Source organism: Carlito syrichta, unplaced genomic scaffold, assembly GCF_000164805.1.
Source record: "Carlito syrichta isolate Samal-C Ts95f unplaced genomic scaffold, Tarsius_syrichta-2.0.1 Scaffold308016, whole genome shotgun sequence".
Taxonomy (NCBI): Eukaryota; Metazoa; Chordata; class Mammalia; order Primates; family Tarsiidae; genus Carlito; species Carlito syrichta.
Window position 1 is genome coordinate 228,538 of NW_007252112.1, and position 21,259 is coordinate 249,796.

Sequence of the window (21,259 nt, forward strand, 5' to 3'; positions counted from 1 at the left end):
CCAGCAGGCTGCGGTGGCCGGGAGCGGCCACTGCACTCCAGTCTGGGTGACAGAGTGAGACTCCAACTCAAAAAAAAAAGAAAATGTAACAACTATATATATGTGTATATACATACATACATATATATGTATATATACACACATATATGTATATTGAGTTGGAGTCTCACTGTCGCCCAGGCTAGAGGGCAGTGGCACGCTCACAGTCACCGCAGCCTCGACCTACTGGGCTCAGGCGATCCTTCTGCCTTAACCTTCCAAGTAGCTAGAATTACAGGCATGAACCACCATGTCCAACTAATTTTATTAATTTATTTATTGTAGAGGTGAAGTGTCGCCAAGTTGCCCACAATGGCCTCGAACCCAGGGGCTCAGACAATCCTCTCACCTCGGCCTCCCAAAGTGCTGGGATTATAGGCATGAGCCATTGTGCCCAGCCACAACTATTTTTAAACCAACAACCTGTCTTGTATTTGACTCTCACTTATAATTACTGGTATATTCTTGGGATATAAAAAATGAATAATACATGATCCTTTAATCAAAGAATTAACAATCTAGAATCAAAATGAGACATATACATAACAATAATGAATATGCTAACTGCTATAATGGAAAGAGTTAAAACACATATTAGAAAGGAGATAGTATCCGAGAATGTTTTTCAGAAGAAGAGTGACAGTCCTATTTGTTATGAAAGGGAGGAAAAGAAAACTACACTGGCAACAAGAAAAAGAAAAACCTGAGGGCAGAGTAAAAACTGTGGCTAGAGAATAGAAAGTATGGTATAAGGAAATCTAGGTTGGAACTGTTAGATAAGGAGAAGCCCTTGAAAGTTTCTAAACAGGAGGCTTCCTTGATCAAATTTGGTCTTAGAAGAGTAACACAAGTAGGAATACACATTAAAAAATGGAGGCAGTGAAAAGATTCAGGGAAATCAAAGGAAAGATACTACAGATGTTCCCTTTCAAAGGGGAAATACATTTAGAAACAAAAAAACGAATGGCATAGAGGTACAATCTTAATGTGTGATGACTCACAAGCAACACAGAAATAAGGAAAATATTCATTCTTTATGCATTAACAAAAAATTAAATATAAAGCTAACCCCTCATCATATTCTATTAAAAATTTTTATGAGCCGGGCTCGGTGGCTCAGCCTGTAATCCCACGCCTTTGGGAGGCTGAGGTGAGTGGATTGCCTGAGCCCGCGGGTTCGAGACCCGCCTGGGCAGCGAGACCTCATCTCTACAATAAAGCAAAAAAAATCAGCCGGGCGTGGTAGCGCATGCCTGTAATTCCGGCTACTTGGAAGGCTGAGGTGGAAGGATCGCTGGAGCCCAGCGGGCGAGGCTGCAGTGGCCAGGAGTGGCCACTGCACTCCAGTCTGGGCGACAGAGTGAGACTCCAACTCAAAAAAAAAAAAATTTTGATGAGTCAAAAAGTTAAGAACCCTATGATTAGACAAGGTAGCCTAATTAACTGTGGCTATGAGTTGAAAATTCTGATGGCTATGGTCTAAATGATTGTGTCCCCTCAACCTTCACGTTAACCATTTTTTGAAGGATTTTTTTTTTTAATTAATTTAATTATTGAGACAGGGTTTCACGATTCTGGCTCACTGCACTTTCAACCTCCTGAATAGTTGGGACTACACGCACTTACCACCACATCTGGCAATTTATTTATTTATTGTTTTGCAGAGACAAGGTCTTGCTATATTGCCCAGGCTGGTCTTCAACTCCTGAGCTCAAGCGATCTTCCTGCCTTGGCCTCCCAAAGTGCTAGGATTACAGGTGTGAGCCATCATACTTCATCATATGTTGAACTTTGATCACTGATGGGAGGGTATTAGGAAGCAGGTCCCTTAGAAGGACATTAGATCTTGAGAGCAAGTACCCTCATGAATAGAAATAGTATCCTTATAAAAGACATCCCAGAGAGCTGTCTTGCCCTCTCCACTATGTGAGAACACAGTGAGAGGGTACCATCTATGAACCAGAAAGCAGGCCCTCATCAGATACCGAATCTGGAGGTGGCTTGATCTTGTATTTCTCAGTCTCCAGAACTGTGAGAAATAATTTCTGTTGTTTATAAGCTACCCAGTTTATGTCATTTTTTATAGCATCCAGAATGGACTAAGATACTGTGTCTAACAAAAATGAAAGATATGAGAAGAAAAAAGATTAATGCATTAAATGCATTAATGCATTTAACTACTTAGAATAAAATATTACAGAGAAAATGCATAATATAAAAAAGTAATGAAATGGAATATAGTAACTGAGACAGTTTATCCCCTTGATGAAATTAAGTCAAAAGTGGATCTGGAGAGAGAAAAGTAGTTTTTTTAAAATTAGAAAATGATTAAAAGCCAGGCTCGGTGGCTCAGCCTATAATCCCATGCCTTTGGGAGGCTGAGATGAGTGGATTGCCTGAGCCCGTGGGTTTGAGACCCACCTGGCAACTTGGCAAGACCTCATCTCTACAATAAATCAAAAATTAAGCCGGGCGTGGTAGCACATGCCTGTAGTTCCAGCTACTCAGAAGGCTGAGGTGGAAGGATCGCCGGAGCCCAGCAGGTCGAGGCTACGGTGGCCGGGAGCGGCCATTGCACTCCAGTCTGGGTGACAGAGTGAAACTTCAACTCAAAAAAAATAAAAATAAAAATAAATGTGGTACATACACACAATGGGATATTATGTAGCCATAAAAAAGGACAAATATATGGACTTTGCAGCAACTTGGATGAATTTGGAGTCGATCACATTCAGTGACAGAGTGAGACTCCAACTCAAAAAAAAAAAGAAAATGACTAAATAGACCATAGTACAGTAATATAATAAGACTATTTAAAAAAAAAAACGAAGTACATATTCAAAGCAATAATTTAAAACACTAAACAAGAAAAACAGTCCACACCCTAATCAAAACTATATAAAAGCAATCTGTAATAAAGAATAAATGAAGGTAAATTAGAATGGTATGAATGAATCTGATACCTAATAAGTTCTTTGCTCTGTGAAATTAGTAAAAGCTTAGACAACACATAGTTTTACACTGTACTGGTAAAATTGTTCTTTATTAGTCTCAATTGATATTCAACTTTTATTTACAAATCTATACATATTTAGACAATTCTTTATTAATAAACAAGTTTTTGGTTCAGTTTTTATTAATAACCAAATATACAGTTAGTGCTCAGAAAACCATCCATGTACACTTATCAATAACATTAATTCTATGAAGAAAAACTACTCCCTCTAGCACTCACAAATTAAATAGAAACTTAAAGTATGTATATTCCATGAAAATAATATTTATTCAACTACCGTATTTCGTCAACATTATAAAGTCTGTGCTTCTAATGTCACAAAATTATGCAAAAGAAACATAATTAAGATGATCTGACGTGGATATACCTCCAACTTTGTACTCTTCTGCTAAGAAATAAACAAAAGTAATGACATATGTCATAGATATCAATGACCAAAATAACTCAATTCACTAAAGTGGATAAGTGGTTGGATTAGGTCATTCAAGCAAGAATTCTATATGGGCAGAAGATTTCATATTTTAATGGCAGCTTTACAAATTCAGGGGAAATTGAAACCTCACAGCCAGGGTTTGCCCAAGCATATTTCTGACTAAATGACTTTTTTACTTTATGTCATTAAAAGAAAATAATGCAGCTGAAAATGAATCAAGACACAGCTTAAAGGTCTTACGTCTGGATAGATAGATGCCTAGAATTTTTTGACCAGTTTCTTGCTTTTCTTCCTAATAAGTAGTATACTTTTAAAATGGAATTAGAAAAATCAGGACTATATATAACTCATTAAAGTTTAAAATGTACAAATAAACTGGGAAGAACACCATAAATATTACCTGCATAGCACTCTTGCCCATTTTAACAACTTCAAACAACATCATGTTTTCCACTCCATTCTGTTGGTGATGACCATTCATTCGGTTTGGACCAGAAGGAGGTTTTCCTCCTCCATTTCCACTTTTGCCCTTTTCTGCTGGGCCCTTTTTGCCTTTTTTACAAGTCTGCATAAAAAAATAAAAGGTGGTTAAGTCATATCACACTTCTTGAGAGCTCAAAACAATGCTACAGCAGAAGCAGCTGATAGGGTATATGATTATAACATGCTTAAACTTGACCTAAAGGAGAATGCCGCCAAATAGAAGGCATGTTTGTGACAGCTCTTTGCAGCGTCACTACCGTATACTTCACATGACATTGTAGTCAGAAGCATGGCCTCTGCAGACAGACTTTGTGGGTCCAAATTCCTACTCCTATTAGTGGAGTGATTTTAGCCAAATTGCTTAACCACATTGTGCTTCAGAGGTTTTTTTTCTAATTTGTAAAGTGGGGATAAAACTGTGCCCACCTCATAGGCTTGCTGTAATAATGAAATCAAAGTACTTAGCAACATACAGGGAACATAATAAAGTCAGAAAAATATCTGATATCATTATTGTAAAATGAGAAAATATATATTAAAAGGAGCTCAGAACAAGTTACTTAAATCTAAATCTTGTAGAAAGACCAACTGAAACAATGGCATAAAATTCAGATTAAATCAATTTTGAAAAGTAATGTGAAACACCACAGCATTAAAAGCCCTCAAAATATCAACAAAGTTTGAAAACCACTGCAAAATATCTCTAAAGTATAATCAGAGAAATCTGAAGAGCATAGTAAATCAGGGTAGCTGTCCGTAAGCTTTATAATACTCCCTCATGCTGCTTTTGGGTGCAGAGTAGAGTGAGCAGCAAGAATAACAAAGCTCTTTATCAAATAAGTAACTAATACTTAGTTTGACATTTTAACCTGATTTCCATTATTAGTCTTATAAATCATTACAGTGCTCTGAAGAAGGAATTCTGAACAGTACAAATAGGTTTATCAGCCTAATGCTTGTTCTGGGCCTCTCTCCAACATTTATTTATCATGAAAATTCAATGAAAACTATGGAAATGAAGTCCCATTATTCTAAAAAGTTGTCACTATTGGGGGTGGGGGCTTCAAAAATCAGTGAAAAGTTTCCCTACATGCCTCAGTTATAAAAATACCTCCCATAAGCTTTTATACCTTGTTAAAGAAAAACTAGCTATTCTTTCATTTCTCAAATGCTTGGTTTGGATTAAAATCATTACAGAAAAAGTTTTCCAGTTCCTGGATTTGATGATTTCTAAGGTATCTTTTAGACCTATATAATACCATAACCTAGAGCAAGGATTATCAAACTTCCTGTGAAGTACTAGATAATAAACATTTTAGGCTTTGTGGGCCACATACAATCTCTGTAGCATATTCTTTATTTTTACAACCCTCTAAAAATGTAAAAACCATTCTTAGCTCATGCAGTACAAAAACAAGCCATAGCTTGCAGACCCCTGATCCACAGCCATACCCACACATTTCTTTCTACTGACAGCCTGCTTGTTTCTGTACTTTATTCCACAGTGGTTCCCTTCCTCCTCCTTCAAGAGTCCAAAATCACCCTACTCTTAAGAGTTACTTCAATCCCCTTCCCAACACCTGAAAGATATTACTTGTTAATTTACATTACAGCAGTCATTCCTTGGGTTTCAATGAAAACTCCAGAAATGAGCAATTAATACATTTTAAATTGTAAACCGTTCTGAGTAGCATGATGAAATCTCTTGCTGCCCCACCACTCTGTGCCACCGGGGACATGAATCTTCCCTTTGTCCTGCACACCCAAGCCACCAATTAGTCACTTACTAGCCATCCTCATTATCAGATTGAAAAAACATAGTATATACAGGATTTGGTCCTATCGGTAGTTTCAGGCATCCACTAGGGGTCTTGGAATGCATTACTAAGAATAAGGGGAACTACAAATGAAATTTACAAATTTCATTTGTAAATGAAATTCAGTCTTTGTGAACCTAATTCATTAAATCCTAATGTAGAATGAAAGGTTTTTGGATTTCAAAGATAAGGTTGAAAAAAGAGATCAACTACAAAGAGTACATTAGAAAAGTATAAAATGTCAATTAACATGGAGCTATATATTTACAATTTATCAAATGCCTCAATAGTCCCTGTTGGGATAAAAAAACTAATTAGTACAATTAAGAAGACTCAATGGGTAGGCTGTGCTAGAGAAAAAATGTGCAGAGAGCGCTAAAACAAGGGAAGAGAAGTAAACATGCTAACCTAAGTACAATCATGAGAAGGGGAGAATACCTCTAAAGAAAGGCATTAGGAGATGGTATAGTGCAGTGGGTTGAAAGCACAGACCCGAGCTCAATCATTTAACTACTGAACTTCTCTGGTCCTAAGTTTCCTATCTATAAAATAAGAAAGTTGTTTATTAGCATAGTACATGGAATATACATAGTATAGTGTGAAAATGCAGTTGCTCTTATTACTATCTCTTATCTGTCCCCCAATACCTCACCCACAGTGGTGACTATATAAAAGTAACCAAACAGTGACACAAAAACTTTAGGGAGTCCTCTATTCTAGTAACACCAAGGATCTTGTCCCAACATGTAAATTAAATTGAAGGCAAATGTAGATTAAAGAAAACTGACTTTCTGGCCAGGCGTGGTGGCTCAAACATGTAATCCCAGCACTTTGGGAAGCTGAGGTGAGGGGATTACCTGAGCCCATGGGTTTGAGAACAGCCTGGGCAACTTGGCGAGACCTCATCTCTACAATAAATCAAAAAATCAGTCAGGTATGGTAGTGTGCGCCTGTAGCTCCGGCTACTTGGAAGGCTGAGGCAGAAGGATCACCTGAGCCCAGCAGGTCGATGCTGGGGTAGCTGTGAGCGTGCCACTGTACTCCAGCTTGGGTGACGGAGTGAGACTTCAACTCAAAAAAAAAAGAAAAGAGAAATGACTTTCTAATGAATAACCATGCTAGAATTAAGGCTATCTGTGGACAGATATGAGTTAACAGATTCACACTCCTCTCTCAAAACTTATTTTAAGGAACTAAGAAAGCATACAAAATTATGAAACACTTGAATTATGACCACTCTAAAATATATTCCAAAAACTAGTTAAATAAATTAGGCTCCATACATAAAATGTGATGCTATGCCACTAGCAGAAATTACAGATGAGCCAGAAACTGTGGCAGAGGCCTGTAGTGCCTGTAGTACTAGCTACTCAGAAGACTTAGGCAGAAGGATGTCTTCAGCGCAGGAGTTTGAGGCTATAGTCCACCATGATCGTGCCTGTAAATAGCCACTGTAGTTCAGCCTGGGCAACATAACAAGACTCCATCTCCAAAGAAACCAAATTAATTAAATAAAAATTAAAAAGTAAAAAAAAAAAAATCAGAGATAATTTTATACTCACTGATGGAAAAGCTGTTCATAACATAAGATTGAGATTTAAAAACACATTAAGCTGTTTGCATAGTATGATTCCATAAGTAAAATTATATATACATGTTTATACATAGGTATACAAATAAAAGCATCTTCATTCAAATACTTAAAAATTACCTCTAGCTGACAAGATTATGGAAAATTTTCACCTTGTCATAAATTTCTGAGTTGTATAGACTTTTTCAAAGTATGTCTTGAAAAAATATATATTCAAAATTAATTTTGAAGACAAAAATGCTGGACAACAAAAACAAATCATCTCTTGCACAATGTATTTACACTCATGCACAGGATCAAAGGTATTTTCCAAAACAAGCCAAATGGGCCAGATGCGGTGGCTCATGTGTGTAATTCCAGTACTTTGTGAGGTCGAGGACAGAGGATTGCCCGAGCCCAGGAGTTTGAGACCAACCTGGGCAACATGACGAGACCCTGTCTCTACAGTAAATCAGAAAATTAGTCTGACATTGTAGTGCTTGCCCGTAGTCCCAGCTACTTGGAAGGCTGAGGCGTAAGGACCACTCGAACCCAGTAGGTCAGGGCTGCAATGAACCATAAGTATGCCACTGCACTCCAGCCTGGGTGACAGAGTGATACTCCAACTCAAAAAAAAAAAGGCAAAATAATTTGAACATCTGCCAAGTTATCCACATTTGTAGGTCCCCCCATTCATACTCTAAACCTATATTCTACTGACTCAGAACTTAACTCTGTTAGTTTTTGTTGTTTTTGCTGTTGTTTAAAGAGGCTGGGTCTTGCTCTGTCACCCAGGCTGGAATGCACTGGCACCATCATAGTTCACTGCAGCCTCTAACTCCTGGGCTAAAGGGATCCTTCTACCTCAGCCTCCTGAGTCACTGGGATTACAAGTGTGAGACATCATGCCCGGCTCTTTGTTCGTTTTATCCTTGACATAATTTATAGAGAGTAAAACAATCGTCGACAGTAACCCAACAAACTTAGACTGGTTGTATGTTACATTTTTAGTGTGCTTTCGAATAAGAAATTTTGTGTAATGCTTTATTTTATGTTTTATTACTCGTGGGAAAACAAAAAGTCAATAAACATCACATTTTGTTTAGGACACTGTGCTTCACAAAACAAACTATGGGAAACAACACTGTATTATTATTTTTCTTTTTTGAGTTGGAGTCTCACTCTGTCACCCATACTAGAGGTGCAGTGGCACGCTGCTCACAGCCACTGCAGCCTCAATCTGCTGGGCTTAGGCAATCCTTTTGCCTCAGCCTTCCAAGTAGCTGAAACTACAGGCACATGCCACCACGACTGGCTATTTTTTTTTTAATTTATTGTAGAAATAAGGTCTCACCAAATTGCCCAGGCTGGTCTCAAACCCCTGGGCTCAGGTAATCCTCTCCCCTCGGCCTCCCAAAGTGCTGGGGTTATAGGCGTGAACCACTGTGCCCGCCCCTGTATTATTATTAAACTCAACTTTGCAGAAGTGGAAATAAACCATCAAAAGCTGTTTGGAGGCCAGGCATGATACCATGTGCCTATAATCTCAGCTACTTGGGAGGCTGAGGCAGGAGGATTCTTTGAGCCCAGGAGACTGAGGCTACAGTGAATCATAATGGTACCACTGAACTCCAGCAAGGGTGTCAGAACAAGACCCAGGAAGGGAGGGGAGAGGAAAGGAGAAGGAGGAGGAAGGAGGAGAGGAAGGAAGGAAGGAAAAGTTTTTTGGTCTACCAGACAAAAGGACTACATTTACTCAGAAGGCTTTCCATACCAATCAGCACCCCCACCCAGCAAAAGCTACATATATATCCAAAATAAAGTAACATTTTGTACATACTTTTCCTTTGCCTTGCTTTTGGTTTTTTCCTTCGATGTCTTCAAAATCTGTGTCAGAAGAAAAATGTGTCTCTGACTCCCTGTGACAGAAAGATAAACAATCATTTAAAACCTTCCTTAGAAATGTAGTTGGCGTTTCTAACTTTTGCCATATTTTCTAAAAGTTAACTCATTAGAAAACTCCATATTAGCATTAAAAATAAATACGGGTTGGGTGCAATGGCTCACACCTATAATCCCAGTACTTTGGGAGGCCAAGGCAAGAGGACTGCCCAAGTCCAGGTGTTTGAGGCCTGGGCAACTTGGTTAAGACCTCATCTTTATTTTTTATTTTTTAATTTTTTTTTTGAGTCGGAGTCTCACTCAGTCGCCCAGACTGGAGTGCAGTGGCATGCTCCCGGCCACCGCAGCCTTGACCTGCTGGGCTCCAGCAATCCTTCCGCCTCAGCCTTCTGAGTAGCCAGAACTACAGGCACATGCTACCACGCCCAGCTAATTTTTGATTTTTATTGTAGAGATAAGGTCTCGCCAAGTTGCCCAGGTGGGTCTCGAACCCGTGGGCTCAGGCAATTCACTCACCTCAGCCTCCCAAGGCGCAGGATTACAGGCTAAGCCACCGAGCCCAGCAAGACCTCATCTTTAGAGTAAATCATAAAATTAGCCAGGTATGGTGGTATGCACCTGTGGTTCCAGTTACGTAGAAGGCTGAGGTGGAAGGACAGCCTGAGCCCAGTGGGTCGAGGGCTGCAATGGCCCTGAATGTACCACTGCACTCTAATCTGGGTGACAGAGTGAGATCCCAACTCAAAAAAAAAAAAAAGTAATTAAAATGTTTTGTAATAGCCCATTACCAAACATACAAGATTGCACAACCAATTACAAAAACAGTAATCGAAAATACATATATCTAAACATTTTAAAATTTTGTTAATTTTTAATCAAAGCATAAAAACTAAACCAGTGGCTCTCAAAATGTAATCCTAGGCATTGTGGTGTTCTGTTGTAACAGCTGGTTCTATTCTCTGGTTCAAAGACTATAGTGCTGAAGGACAACTATATCTTGCTTGACACTGGGCATTCGTTGGACTTTATTAGGGAATTGTAGCATTTTGGATCCTCTGACCTCTCCTACCTCATTCAAAAAATATTTATAAATCTAGATATGAGTCACTATACAAAAACATTTCTGAAACACACTAGGAAATTACATTAAATAATCAAAATACTTTATGAAGAGGTAGTGGGCTCTAGACAGGAGAACCAGTTCTGGTACTAAGTTACTGTGTGACTACGTACAAGTTAACAGTGTCTCAATACTCTCATCTATAAGTAATGTATATGCAGGAAATAACAAAATCTCAAGTCTCTTCATTCTCCAAAATATTGAATCTATAGTCCTAAAAAATTGTCACTTGTTTTGGGTGAAGGTGGGGCTACTTTGTATAATCCAGATTTTTCTCACATACATATGGAAGCCAACTGGTTTAAATAAACATGTGTGATGCATTCTAAATGTGTAACTATGGGTTTAGCTATCTAAATAGTAGTAACTATCCTCATTTAAATGTTCAAGGTAAGACATACATGCACTGGTATCTGGATCACACTAAATTTTAGAACTGAACCATGCCCATAAAAGATAAAGGTCTTACCATACTAAATGTGCAAACTTAGTTCCAGTTTTGCTTAAAGTAAATGAAATCAAAGTGAAAAGCTATCTTTATAAAGCTGGTCTTCTCAATCTAGATTTCTTCTATTTACATTTTTATTGCTACAATAACCAGCTGTCCAGACACTGTGAGGTAGAAATACTTCATAAATCTAAAATAATGGTTAACATGCTAGCAAGGAAAAAAATTCTTATTTATAGCGCTTACCTACAAAGTAATTTAAACAATGTATTAAAGATGGTGGCAATCCTAACTATGTCCTATAATGTTTAGAGGGAAAGGCCTGTAATAAATACCATTTCCCAGAGTCAATCCACCAAAAACTGACTGACTACTATACTATTAACCCTGAAACTCACGCCTCTTACATCTTAAGAAGATTGTTGTCATCAATATTCTTCTCACATGGCTATATGGTCTTGCAAAAAATTGAAAATGTTTTAGAATATCTTGATGTATAAATAATAGTTCTTTCTTCTCAAGACACTAGTGTTATACCGGCTCTTACGAGAGCTCAGTAACTGGTGTAAGTGTTCAAAAAATAACTAGTCTTTGCAATATTCCAATGGCCACAGAGTAATCAAAGGCTGAATTACACTCTTGAGCCTCATCTGCAAGCTATGCCAACTAGAAGAATGAGCTATGCCGGGCTCGGTGGCTCAGCCTGTAATCCCAGCACTTTGGGAGGCTGAGGTTAGTGGATTGCCTGAGCCCGCGGGTTAGAGACCCACCTGGGCAACTTGGCAAGACCTCATCTCTACAATAAATCAAAAATTAGCCAGGCGTGGTAGCATACGCCTGTAGTTCCAGCTACTTGGAAGGCTGAGGCGGAAGAATCGCCGGAGCCCAGCAGGTCGAGGCTGCGGTGGTGGCCGGGAGTGGCCACTGCACTCCAGTCTGGGTGACAGAGTGAGACTCCAACTCAAAAAAAAAAAAAAAGAAGAAGAATGAGCTAAAGGTTTGACTACTAACTGAAAAACCTTCTGAAAAAAGTTAAGTAATCAGGATGGGAGTCTAAAATACCCACAACCACAGAAATGCTATCCTATGTCTGTTTCCAATGGTTTTCCTGAGATTTTCAAATCAAAAGAAAAAAACAAAAACCACCCTAAGTGAAATAACATATATGTGTATGGAACATAACAGATTAACTGTTTAGTGGCTTGAAACATCATGAGTCATCTCTCACATGACCAAATCTACCACACTCCTCTTTACTGTGCCCTCCATTCCACATACACAATGAAATGCTAGCTGTTCTAATCTACTCCCACAACATCAATTCTCTTCTAACTATTATCCTATTTCAAGCCCTAACTATTTGAAATATTCTAATAGTCAATAGTTTAGTCTATAATACAAGCCTTTTTAATAGTCTCTAATCTTAAGTATTTAAAAAATTTCATAATCTTCTCTTTATGTCTTTACAATATGAGCTCATAAAAGCGGCAGGAAGTTTCTAACTTAACTCTTCACAGAATCTAATATAATGTCCTGTATACAACAGGCACTTAATATTATTAACAAAAGGCAATAATTAACTTTTACAATGATATTAAAGATTTGGAATACATAAAATCCTCACTGAAGATGCTGCTTTGTGGGAACCTTAATATCTTTGATCCCAGCAGACTCATAATCTCCTCAAAAGATAACAAAACTATTAAAACTATGAAAATCTATACACGACTAAAAGCAGGCATTGGCTGTCATTACATACATAATAGTATCTAACTGTTGCTTTCAAAATGTTTAGCAACCTAAACCTTTTCAAATCAACTCTCATAAAGACCCTAAAAGGAAATATAATGTAGGTGTGGGGAGTTGTGTATGTATATAATAAAGTTAAAGGAATACATAAGCAGTTTAAAGGTTCACTTTTTACTAAGGCACCTCATGAAACAGTAGCTTAGTATGAAAATTACTTATAAATTACATACAGTAGTTCAAAATATTTCAAAACCAAGGAGTAATTAGAGTAAAAATTGACTAAAAAATATAGGAAGCATTTAAGACGATGGTAAAGACCACAACTATGTTGAAATCACTTTATGGATCACTATGCAAGGAACTTGTTTCCGTAAAACCTATGGATGCCAAGTCCTACCCGTCTATATTTGTTTTAGTTTCTCATTTAATTTTTTTTTTTTTTTTAGTTGGAGTCTCACTCTGTTGCCCAGACTGGAGTGTAGTGGCACGCTCCCAGTCACCGCAGCCTTGACTTGCTGGGCTCTGGCAATCCTTCCGCCTCAGCCTTCCAAATAGCTGGAACTACAGGCGTGCGCTATCGTGCCCAGCTCATTTTTTTATTTATTGAAGAGACGAGGTCTTGTCAAGTTTCCCGAGTGGGTCTCAAACCCACGGGATCAGGTAATTCCCTCGCCTTGGCCTCCCAAAGTGCTGGGATTACAGGCTGAGCCATCAAGCTCGGCCTCATCATTTAATTTTATAACAAAAATCTGATATTGGTGGGACACGGTGGCTCAAGCCTATAATCCCAGCACTTTGGGAGGCCGAGGCGAGAGGACTGCCAGGCTGCCGGAGTCCAGGGGTTCAAGACCAGCCTGGGGAACTTGGTGAGACCTCGTCTCTACAAAAAATAAAACAGAAAATTAGCTGGGCAAGGGGGCATGCGCCTGTAGTTCCAGCTACTTGGAAGGCTGAGACAGAAGGGTCGCCTGAACCCAGCAGCTGGTGGCTGTGGTGGTCGTGAGCATGCCACTGCACTACACTCTCGGTGACAGAGTGACACTACGACTTAAAAAAAAAAAAATCTGACAATATATCCTAACTACTACTGTATGGTATATATTCCTTACTGGTAAGAAAACTTAACTTTTTAAGAATTTCACAATGTTCCCTTCAAGTAGTTGCAACTGGAAAACCCAAGTGTGGACTCAAAACCACATAGTAAAAAGTAATAAATTGTGCATGTAAATTACAAAATAAATTTAAAACATAGTACCAAAATAGTATGGAATGATTACTATTACAGAGCCCAGTGAATGCTGATACAAACTGTTTCAAAGTATACACACTGTCTTATATATTAAATCTTATCAAGCAGAAGGAAATTTAACTAAGGTTAATACATTTACCATTTTATGGGGAAAAAGTATTCAAAATTATCACAATATAATTTACTTACTGTAGTAGATTAAAATCAGTTGGTATTTCTGGAGCTGCTATCATTTCTTTATCATCTTCTGGAACACCTCAATGTCAGAAATATATTCATATATTTACGTGGGTAAAATGATGGCTTGCTTCTTTCTTCTGAGACAATTCCTTTAAAAAGGATAAAATTACATATGTATTATAAACACACCAAAAATATTGGAAAGCGATAGCCATACTCAAAAGCTAAATTTTTCAGTGACTACTGATGTGTTTTAGTAAACGAGGACTTAGTTCCCTCACATTTGACTGCTTTCTATAGATTTGTTGTAACACTTGCAGCCCCACAATAACAACACACAGGAAAAAAAGATGTATATATGATAATTACTTTAAAATTTTATGATAATTCTCTAGACTTGCTTTGCGTACACATTAATACATCCTAAGTAGGAACAGGATATGATTATTTGACTGGTCCTGAAAGCCCTATGACAACTTTAAACCATACTACAAGATCCCTTAAAATACAGCCTTTTGCTGATGGTATACAGACACATTTGAAAAGGAACTTATAAAAGTCCTAAGATATAATTTAAACACTTTAAAAACAGGTTTGTCTACCCTAGAGGAAACATACAGTTCAAAGCCTGGCTTTCTAAATAAATAACCACTTCCCAATAACACCACACAGTGTTGAGACAGGAAGGGGAAAAAAGTGTCAGATCAGAGCTACTCCTCCCTCAAGAAACTTACAATCAACTTAAACAACAATGTCATGTGGACAACAGATTAATGCCATTTGTGACCCTTAAATAAGTGCAAGTCTGGTCATAGAAAAGGTATCATTTGTAGTTTTGAAGGTCAAAGATGCATTTCCTAAATGAGAAAATGACCTAATAGCAAATTTTAAAAAGGGGAAAGGCTAAAGCTAAGTTCTGAAACTCTTAGACTTATGTGTACCTTTCTTTATAATTCTCTTTCATATGTTTTTCCTTTATTCGCATGTAAATTTAGTACTCAGTAGCTACCTATGGAAAAAGCAGCTAAGACTAAATATATTCAATTAATAATAAATGCTCAAATATAACATATCAACAAACTCATAATGATCTATTCCAATAGAGTAGACATTACACAAAAAATAGATGGTTTAATTTTTCTATTAATTTTAAATCTGTAAAAAAAAATCATAAATGGCTACTAATAATGTATAAAAGTTCAAAAGAACTACATTTCCAAGTTTACTCTAGCTAAGTTAAAACAACAAAATATTAATTTCTTATTCACAAAAATGTTTTGTGAACAGTAAAAGAACAAATGGTAATTTGCTATTAACAATTAAATCAGTTATTAATAATTAAATTAATATGAAATATTAATTATTGTCCACAAAAATGATCTGTGAACAAAAAAATAACAAATGAGGTAATAAGAGAAATAAGATAAATAATCCACAATTAAGCTCCTAATAATCAAAAATTACATATACCACCACTTTGCGCTTATTTCTTTTCTCTGAAAGACACTCAGATTGCAAAATATTTATTTATTTATTTAGAGTTGGAGTCTCACTTGTCACCCAGACTGTAGTGCAGTGGCATGTTCCTGGCCACCGCCGCCTCGACCTGCTGGGCTCTGGCGATCCTTTCACCTCATCCTTCCAAGTAGCTGGGACTACAGGCGTGAGCTACCATGCCCGGCTAATTTTTTTGATTTATTATAGAGATGAGGTCTCACCAAGTTGCCCAGGCGGGTCTCGAACCCATGGGCTCAGGCAATCCACTCACCTCAGCCTCCCAAAGGCGTGGGATTACAGGCTGAGTCACCAAGCCCGGCTAGTTTTTATTTTTAAAATGTGGGGTACAATTCAGGATTAGGTATACAAGTGGTCATGATACAGGTAAAGTTTGGGCCTCCCTTTGGTCCCCACTTTGCCTGGTTTGAGATCAAGTATCCTTATTGATGCTGTGTTCCTCCCCCACCCCACCACGGCAGTATTCCACCATTCCCTTTCTTAAAGTTCAGGGACCACTTATGAGTGAACCAAAACCACTAACTATTAATCTGACTTTATTCTTTTTTTTTGAGTTAGTGTCACTCTATTGCCTAGGCAGGAGAACAACGGCATGCTCACGACCACCCCGGTATCGACCTGCTGGGCTCCGGCAATCCTTCCACCGCAGCCTTCCAAGAAGTTGAAACTACAGGTGCATGCACACCCAGCTAATTTTTTATTTATTGTAGAGACAAGGTCTCACCATGTTGCCCAGGCAATCCTCTCGCCTCGGCCTCCCAAAATGCTGGAATTACAGGCTTGAGCCACCACGCCTGGCCTCCGGCTTTAGTATTATAGTAACCTAAGGAACTGTCTAAGTCAGCGGTCCCCATCCTTTTTAGCATCAAAGACTGGTTTTGTCCCTGATTAGGGAGGACGGGGAAGAGGGCTGTGCAGTCAAGCTTTTAAGAGGCACGCAATCTACCTCCCTCATATGTGCAGTTCACAATAAGGATCGAGTTCCCATAAGAATCTAATGCCACTGTTTATCTGATAAGAGGGAAGCTCTGCTCATCCACCGCTCATCTCCTGCTGTGTGGATCAGTTCCTAACAGGCCACGGACTGGTACCGGTCCACGGACATGGAATTGGGTATCTCTGGTCTAAGCAGTACATCTGAGTCTTGAGGCTTGTCATCATATGCAGGACTCATTTTCACCTCCTAAAGTTCTAACGTTTGAAAAAAAACTATTTTCTTAAAAATGAAAATTATTTTGTGGTGGCTCAGCCTATAATCCCGTGCTTTGGGAGGCTGAGGGGAGTGGATTGCTTGAGGCTGAGTGTTCAAGACCCGCCTGGGCAACTTGGTGAGACCTCGTCTCTACAATAAATTTTTAAAAATTAGCCAGGCATGGTAGCACACACCTATAGTTCTGGCTACTTGGAAGGCTGAGGTGGAAGGATCTCAGGAGCCCAGCAGGTCGAAGCTGCGGAGGCCGGGAGTGGCCACTGCACTCCAGTCTGGGCGACAGAGTGAGACTCCAACTCAAAAAAAAAGAAAAGAAAATTATTTTGTATTTTGTTTAAAGGAATTGGAGAAGCACAGACCTGATAAATTCTATCCAACAGGTCAAGGTCATCTAGATGGCAAGATGAAAACAAAGTGATCCTTGCTGTGTCTGTCTGTCTGCCTCTCTGTGTACTTCAAAAATACCAAGGTTGCTATTTTTCTTCAATATAGTTTCTAAGTCGACTTCAAATATATTTCATAAATATAGTACCTTAATGAATTATAGGTGAGGAATATAAAGAATCATCTCTGAAAAGCAGAGAGCACTAAATAAAATAATTTGTGGGCTGGGCGCGGTGGCTCATGCCTCTAATCCCAGCACTTTGGGAGGCCAAGGTGAGAGGATTACCTGAGCCCACAGGTTTGAGATTAGCTTGGGCAACTTGCTGAAACCTCGTCTCTACAATAAATCAAAAAAAAAAAAAATTAGCCGGGAGTGGTAGTGCGTGCCTGTAATTCCAGCTACTTGAAAGGCTGAGGTGGAAGGATCACCTGGGCCCAATAGGTCAAGGCTGCGGTGGCCATGAGCGTGCCACTGCTCTCCAGCCTGGGCAACAGAGTGAGACTTCAACTAAATAATAATAATTTGTGATGTCCTGCATTCCCCTAAATAACACAAAATTAATTTCTAGTATAAAAGTAAGAAGTCTTGGCCAGGCTCGGTGGCTCAGCCTGTAATCCCAGCACTTTGGGAGGCTGAGGTGAGTGGATTGCCTGAGCCCACAGGTTTGAGACCCACCCAGGCAACTCAGCAAAACCTCGTCTCAACAGTAAATAAATAAATAAATAAATTAGCCAGGCGTGGTAGCGCACGCCTGTAGTTCCGGCTACTTGGAAAGCTGAGGCAGAAGGATCACCAGAGCCAGCGGGTCAAGGCTGCAGAGACGGGAGCATGCCACTGCACTCTAGTCTGGGCGATGGAGTGTGACTCCAACTCAAAAGTTTCACCAGGTCGAATTATTTTGCACAGCATAGGCTATACTAACACATATTTACTAATTAGAAACCAAAGCAAACAAAAGAAAAACTGAAGATGAGTTTCTCAAGACAAGGCACCTATACATATATATAAATGCAGCCTTCACCTGCTGGACTTAAGTGATCCTCCCACCTCAGCCTCCCAAGTAGCTGGGACTATAGGCATACACCACCAAGCCCCACTGATTTTCTGTAGACACAAGGTCTCGCTATGTTTCCCAAGGTGATCTCGAACTACTGGACTCAAGCAATCCTCCCACTTCAGCCTCCCAAAGTCAAGTCACTGTGCCTAGCCTATGCCTGTATTTGTAAAAGAAAATAATGTTGCCAGGTTCTGACAGACTTAGAAAAAAATAATTGAATTGGCCAATCCCCTATTCCCAGTGAAATACTTGTTTGTTTTCTTGAGTTGGAGTCACATTCTGTTGCCCAGACTAGAGTGCAGTGGCATGCTCATGGTCACTGTAGCCTCAACCTGCTGGGTTCAGGTGATCTTTCTGCCTCAGTCTTCCAAGTAGCTAGAACTACAGGCATGTGCTACCACACCCAGCTAATTTTTTGATATATTGTAGAGATGAGGTCTCGCCAAGTTGTCTGGGCTGGTCTCAAACCCGTGAGCTCAGTCAATCCTCTCATCTTGGCCTCCCAAAGAGCTGGGATTATAGGCATGAGCCACTGCACCCAGACAAAATATTTGTTTTTAAACTGTCTAAATATTAAAAATTCATCCAACGAAGTAAAAGTATATACCATGTGCCAAGTGCAGTGCTAGGCAGAGGGCACACACAGTAGTGAACAGGAGAGCAATGATCCTTGTCCTTACTACCTGTACAAAAAATATGAAAATGTATTCATTTCTAGTAGAAGGTACCTACTTGCCATCTAATATTATTAAACATAAGAATGCTAAATTCCATGCATCTGAGTTTTTACTATTTTAATCACTCTTAAGCTTATTTGCCACCAAAACAGTTTATCATAGCTCAAAACAGAGAAATATTAAAGTTGCTTTGAAACTTCAAAGGGGGGTAACACAATGGATGAGTTGGCATTGGGATTTTTTAAATGTGAACTTTAATTTACATGAAGAGCTGAAAATATTTACATTTTTATTTTAAATGTCTACAACTACAAATAAACATAATTTGCTTTCCTGAAAGACTTGCATTAACTAATTCACAATGTCTTCAAATGTGCTTAATATCATTTGACCTCAGTTGGGAAACCAAAACTGTAAAAATATGTAATGCTCAAATAAAAGTATGAGTTTAAAAATCAAACTCACCACATCATTTGTGGACTACTGCAGGTTATTAACTTTTTAAAAAATATGCTCAAAGATCACAAGGTGGAGCTCTCACCTAGTGTCAAGGAAAAACTTTGAGGTTTTTATCACATGTACTAATTCTTTCTAACTACTATAAAAGAGTTAACATTCTAACAGCTTTAGAGGATACAGCATAGAAATAAAATATTCATTCAGTCTCAATCACTATTTTCCTTTGGGGGGGAAAACTCATCCAACTACACCTAGCTTCTGCTTCTCTTTAGTGACGACTAAGTGATCACACTTGTAGACAGGTTGAACAATGTATATTAAAGTAAAACCACTTCCTTAGGTTCACATGTATAGCACTCTACCATTAAAGGTATATTATTGAATTAAAAATAGATGATCATGTATTTTCAATTCTAAACATTAAATTCAAGCACACACTCTCAGTAGTACTGCGTTTGATATAAACAGACCTAAAATCAGATATTTAATCACCATTACTTTTCAAGTTACCTATAATTAGTATGTTTATAGCCTGTTACTCAAGGTTTAGATTACAAGTTAAATTCAAAAAACTTTGAACAAAAAAAGTTAAAGAAAACCTCTATCTTTCTACTTCTGAACAACTATCAGACACTTATTACTTATGATAGCATACTAATACAAATATGTACTAATTAATATTATGCTTGGCTGGGTACAGTCACTCACGTCTATAACCCCAGCACTTTGGGAGGCTGAGGTGAGAGGAATGCCTGAGCCCAGGGATTCAAGACCAGCCTAAGCAACTTGGCGAGATCTCATCTCTACAATAAATCAAAAACTTAGCCAGGCATGGTGGTGCGTGCCTGTAGTTCCAGCTACTTGGAGGGCCGAGGCAAAAAGTATACCTTAGCAGAGCAGGTCGAGGCTGCGGTGGCCAGGAGCGTGCCACTGCCCTCCAGCCTCAGTGACAGAGTGAGACTTCAACTGAAAAAAAAAAAAAAAAAATTACGCTTGCAGCCTTAACTTCAAAAACTGACTGGCTAAAATCATTTAACATTTACCCCCCAATAAAAACACAACACGGGCCAGGTGCAGTGGCTCATGCCAGTAATCCCAGCACCTTGAGAGGTGGTGAGAGGATTGCCTGAGTCCAGGGGTTTGAGACCAGCCGGGGCAAAAATAAATCAAAAAATTAGCCAGGCGTGGTGGTACGCACCAATGGTTCCAGCTACTTGGAAGGATCAGGCAGAAGGATCACGTGAGCCCAGCAGGCTGAGAATGTGGTGGCCATAAACATGCCATTGCACTCCAGCCTGGGCAACAGAGTGAAACTCCTACTCAAAAACAAACCAAAAAGAACCCCCCCACACACAACATTCTAATATCTTTGCTTGATATTTTAAAATCTCAATTTTTTAGCCGGACTCGGTGGCTCAGCCTGTAATCCCACGCCTTTGGGAGGCTGAAGTGAGTGGATTGCCTGAGCCCGCGGGTTCGAGACCCACCTAGGCAGCGAGACCTCATTTCCACAATAAATCAAAAAAATCAGCCGGGCGTGGTAGCGCATGCCTGTAATTCCGGCTACTTGGAAGGCTGAGGCAGAAGGATCTCCAGAGCCCAGCAGGTCGAGGATGTGTTGGCCGGGAGCGGCCACTGCACTCCAGTCTGGGTGACAGAGTGAGACTCCAACTCAAAAAAAAAAAAGGTCTTTCAATTCAATCCCAAGTGGTCTCAAAACAAACAAACAAAAAAAGCTACAAATAACCATCACTAACAATGTTCCTCAGGCCGGGCTCAGTGGCTCAGCCTGTAATCTCGTGCCTTGGGAGGATGAGGTGAGTGGATTGCCTGAGCCCGCGGGTTCGAGACCCGCTTGGGCAACTTGGTGAGAACTCATCTCTACAATAAATCAAAAAATTAGTCGGGTGTGGTAGCGTGTGCCTGTAGTTCCAGCTACTTGGAAGACTG

The 21,259-nt window shown here is 39.1% G+C and overlaps 1 protein-coding gene across 5 annotated transcripts in view; it reads right to left on the minus strand.

Annotated features, from left to right (window-relative positions):
* STAG2 (stromal antigen 2) overlaps positions 1-21,259 on the minus strand; it is a 154,715-nt gene that overhangs the window by 77,901 nt on the left and 55,555 nt on the right. For 3 of the 5 annotated variants that reach the window (XM_021715919.1, XM_021715915.1, XM_021715916.1), the window contains 4 exons: positions 14,948-15,015; positions 14,016-14,155; positions 9,199-9,277; positions 3,889-4,053 (listed from right to left, as the gene is read on the minus strand). In XM_021715919.1, the coding sequence (XP_021571594.1) occupies positions 3,889-4,053; positions 9,199-9,277; positions 14,016-14,059 (288 nt within the window). In that variant the 5' untranslated portion in view covers positions 14,060-14,155; positions 14,948-15,015. The remainder of the gene's footprint in view (positions 1-3,888; positions 4,054-9,198; positions 9,278-14,015; positions 14,156-14,947; positions 15,016-21,259) is intronic. The other 2 variants (XM_021715918.1, XM_021715917.1) reach the window with 1 other exon arrangement.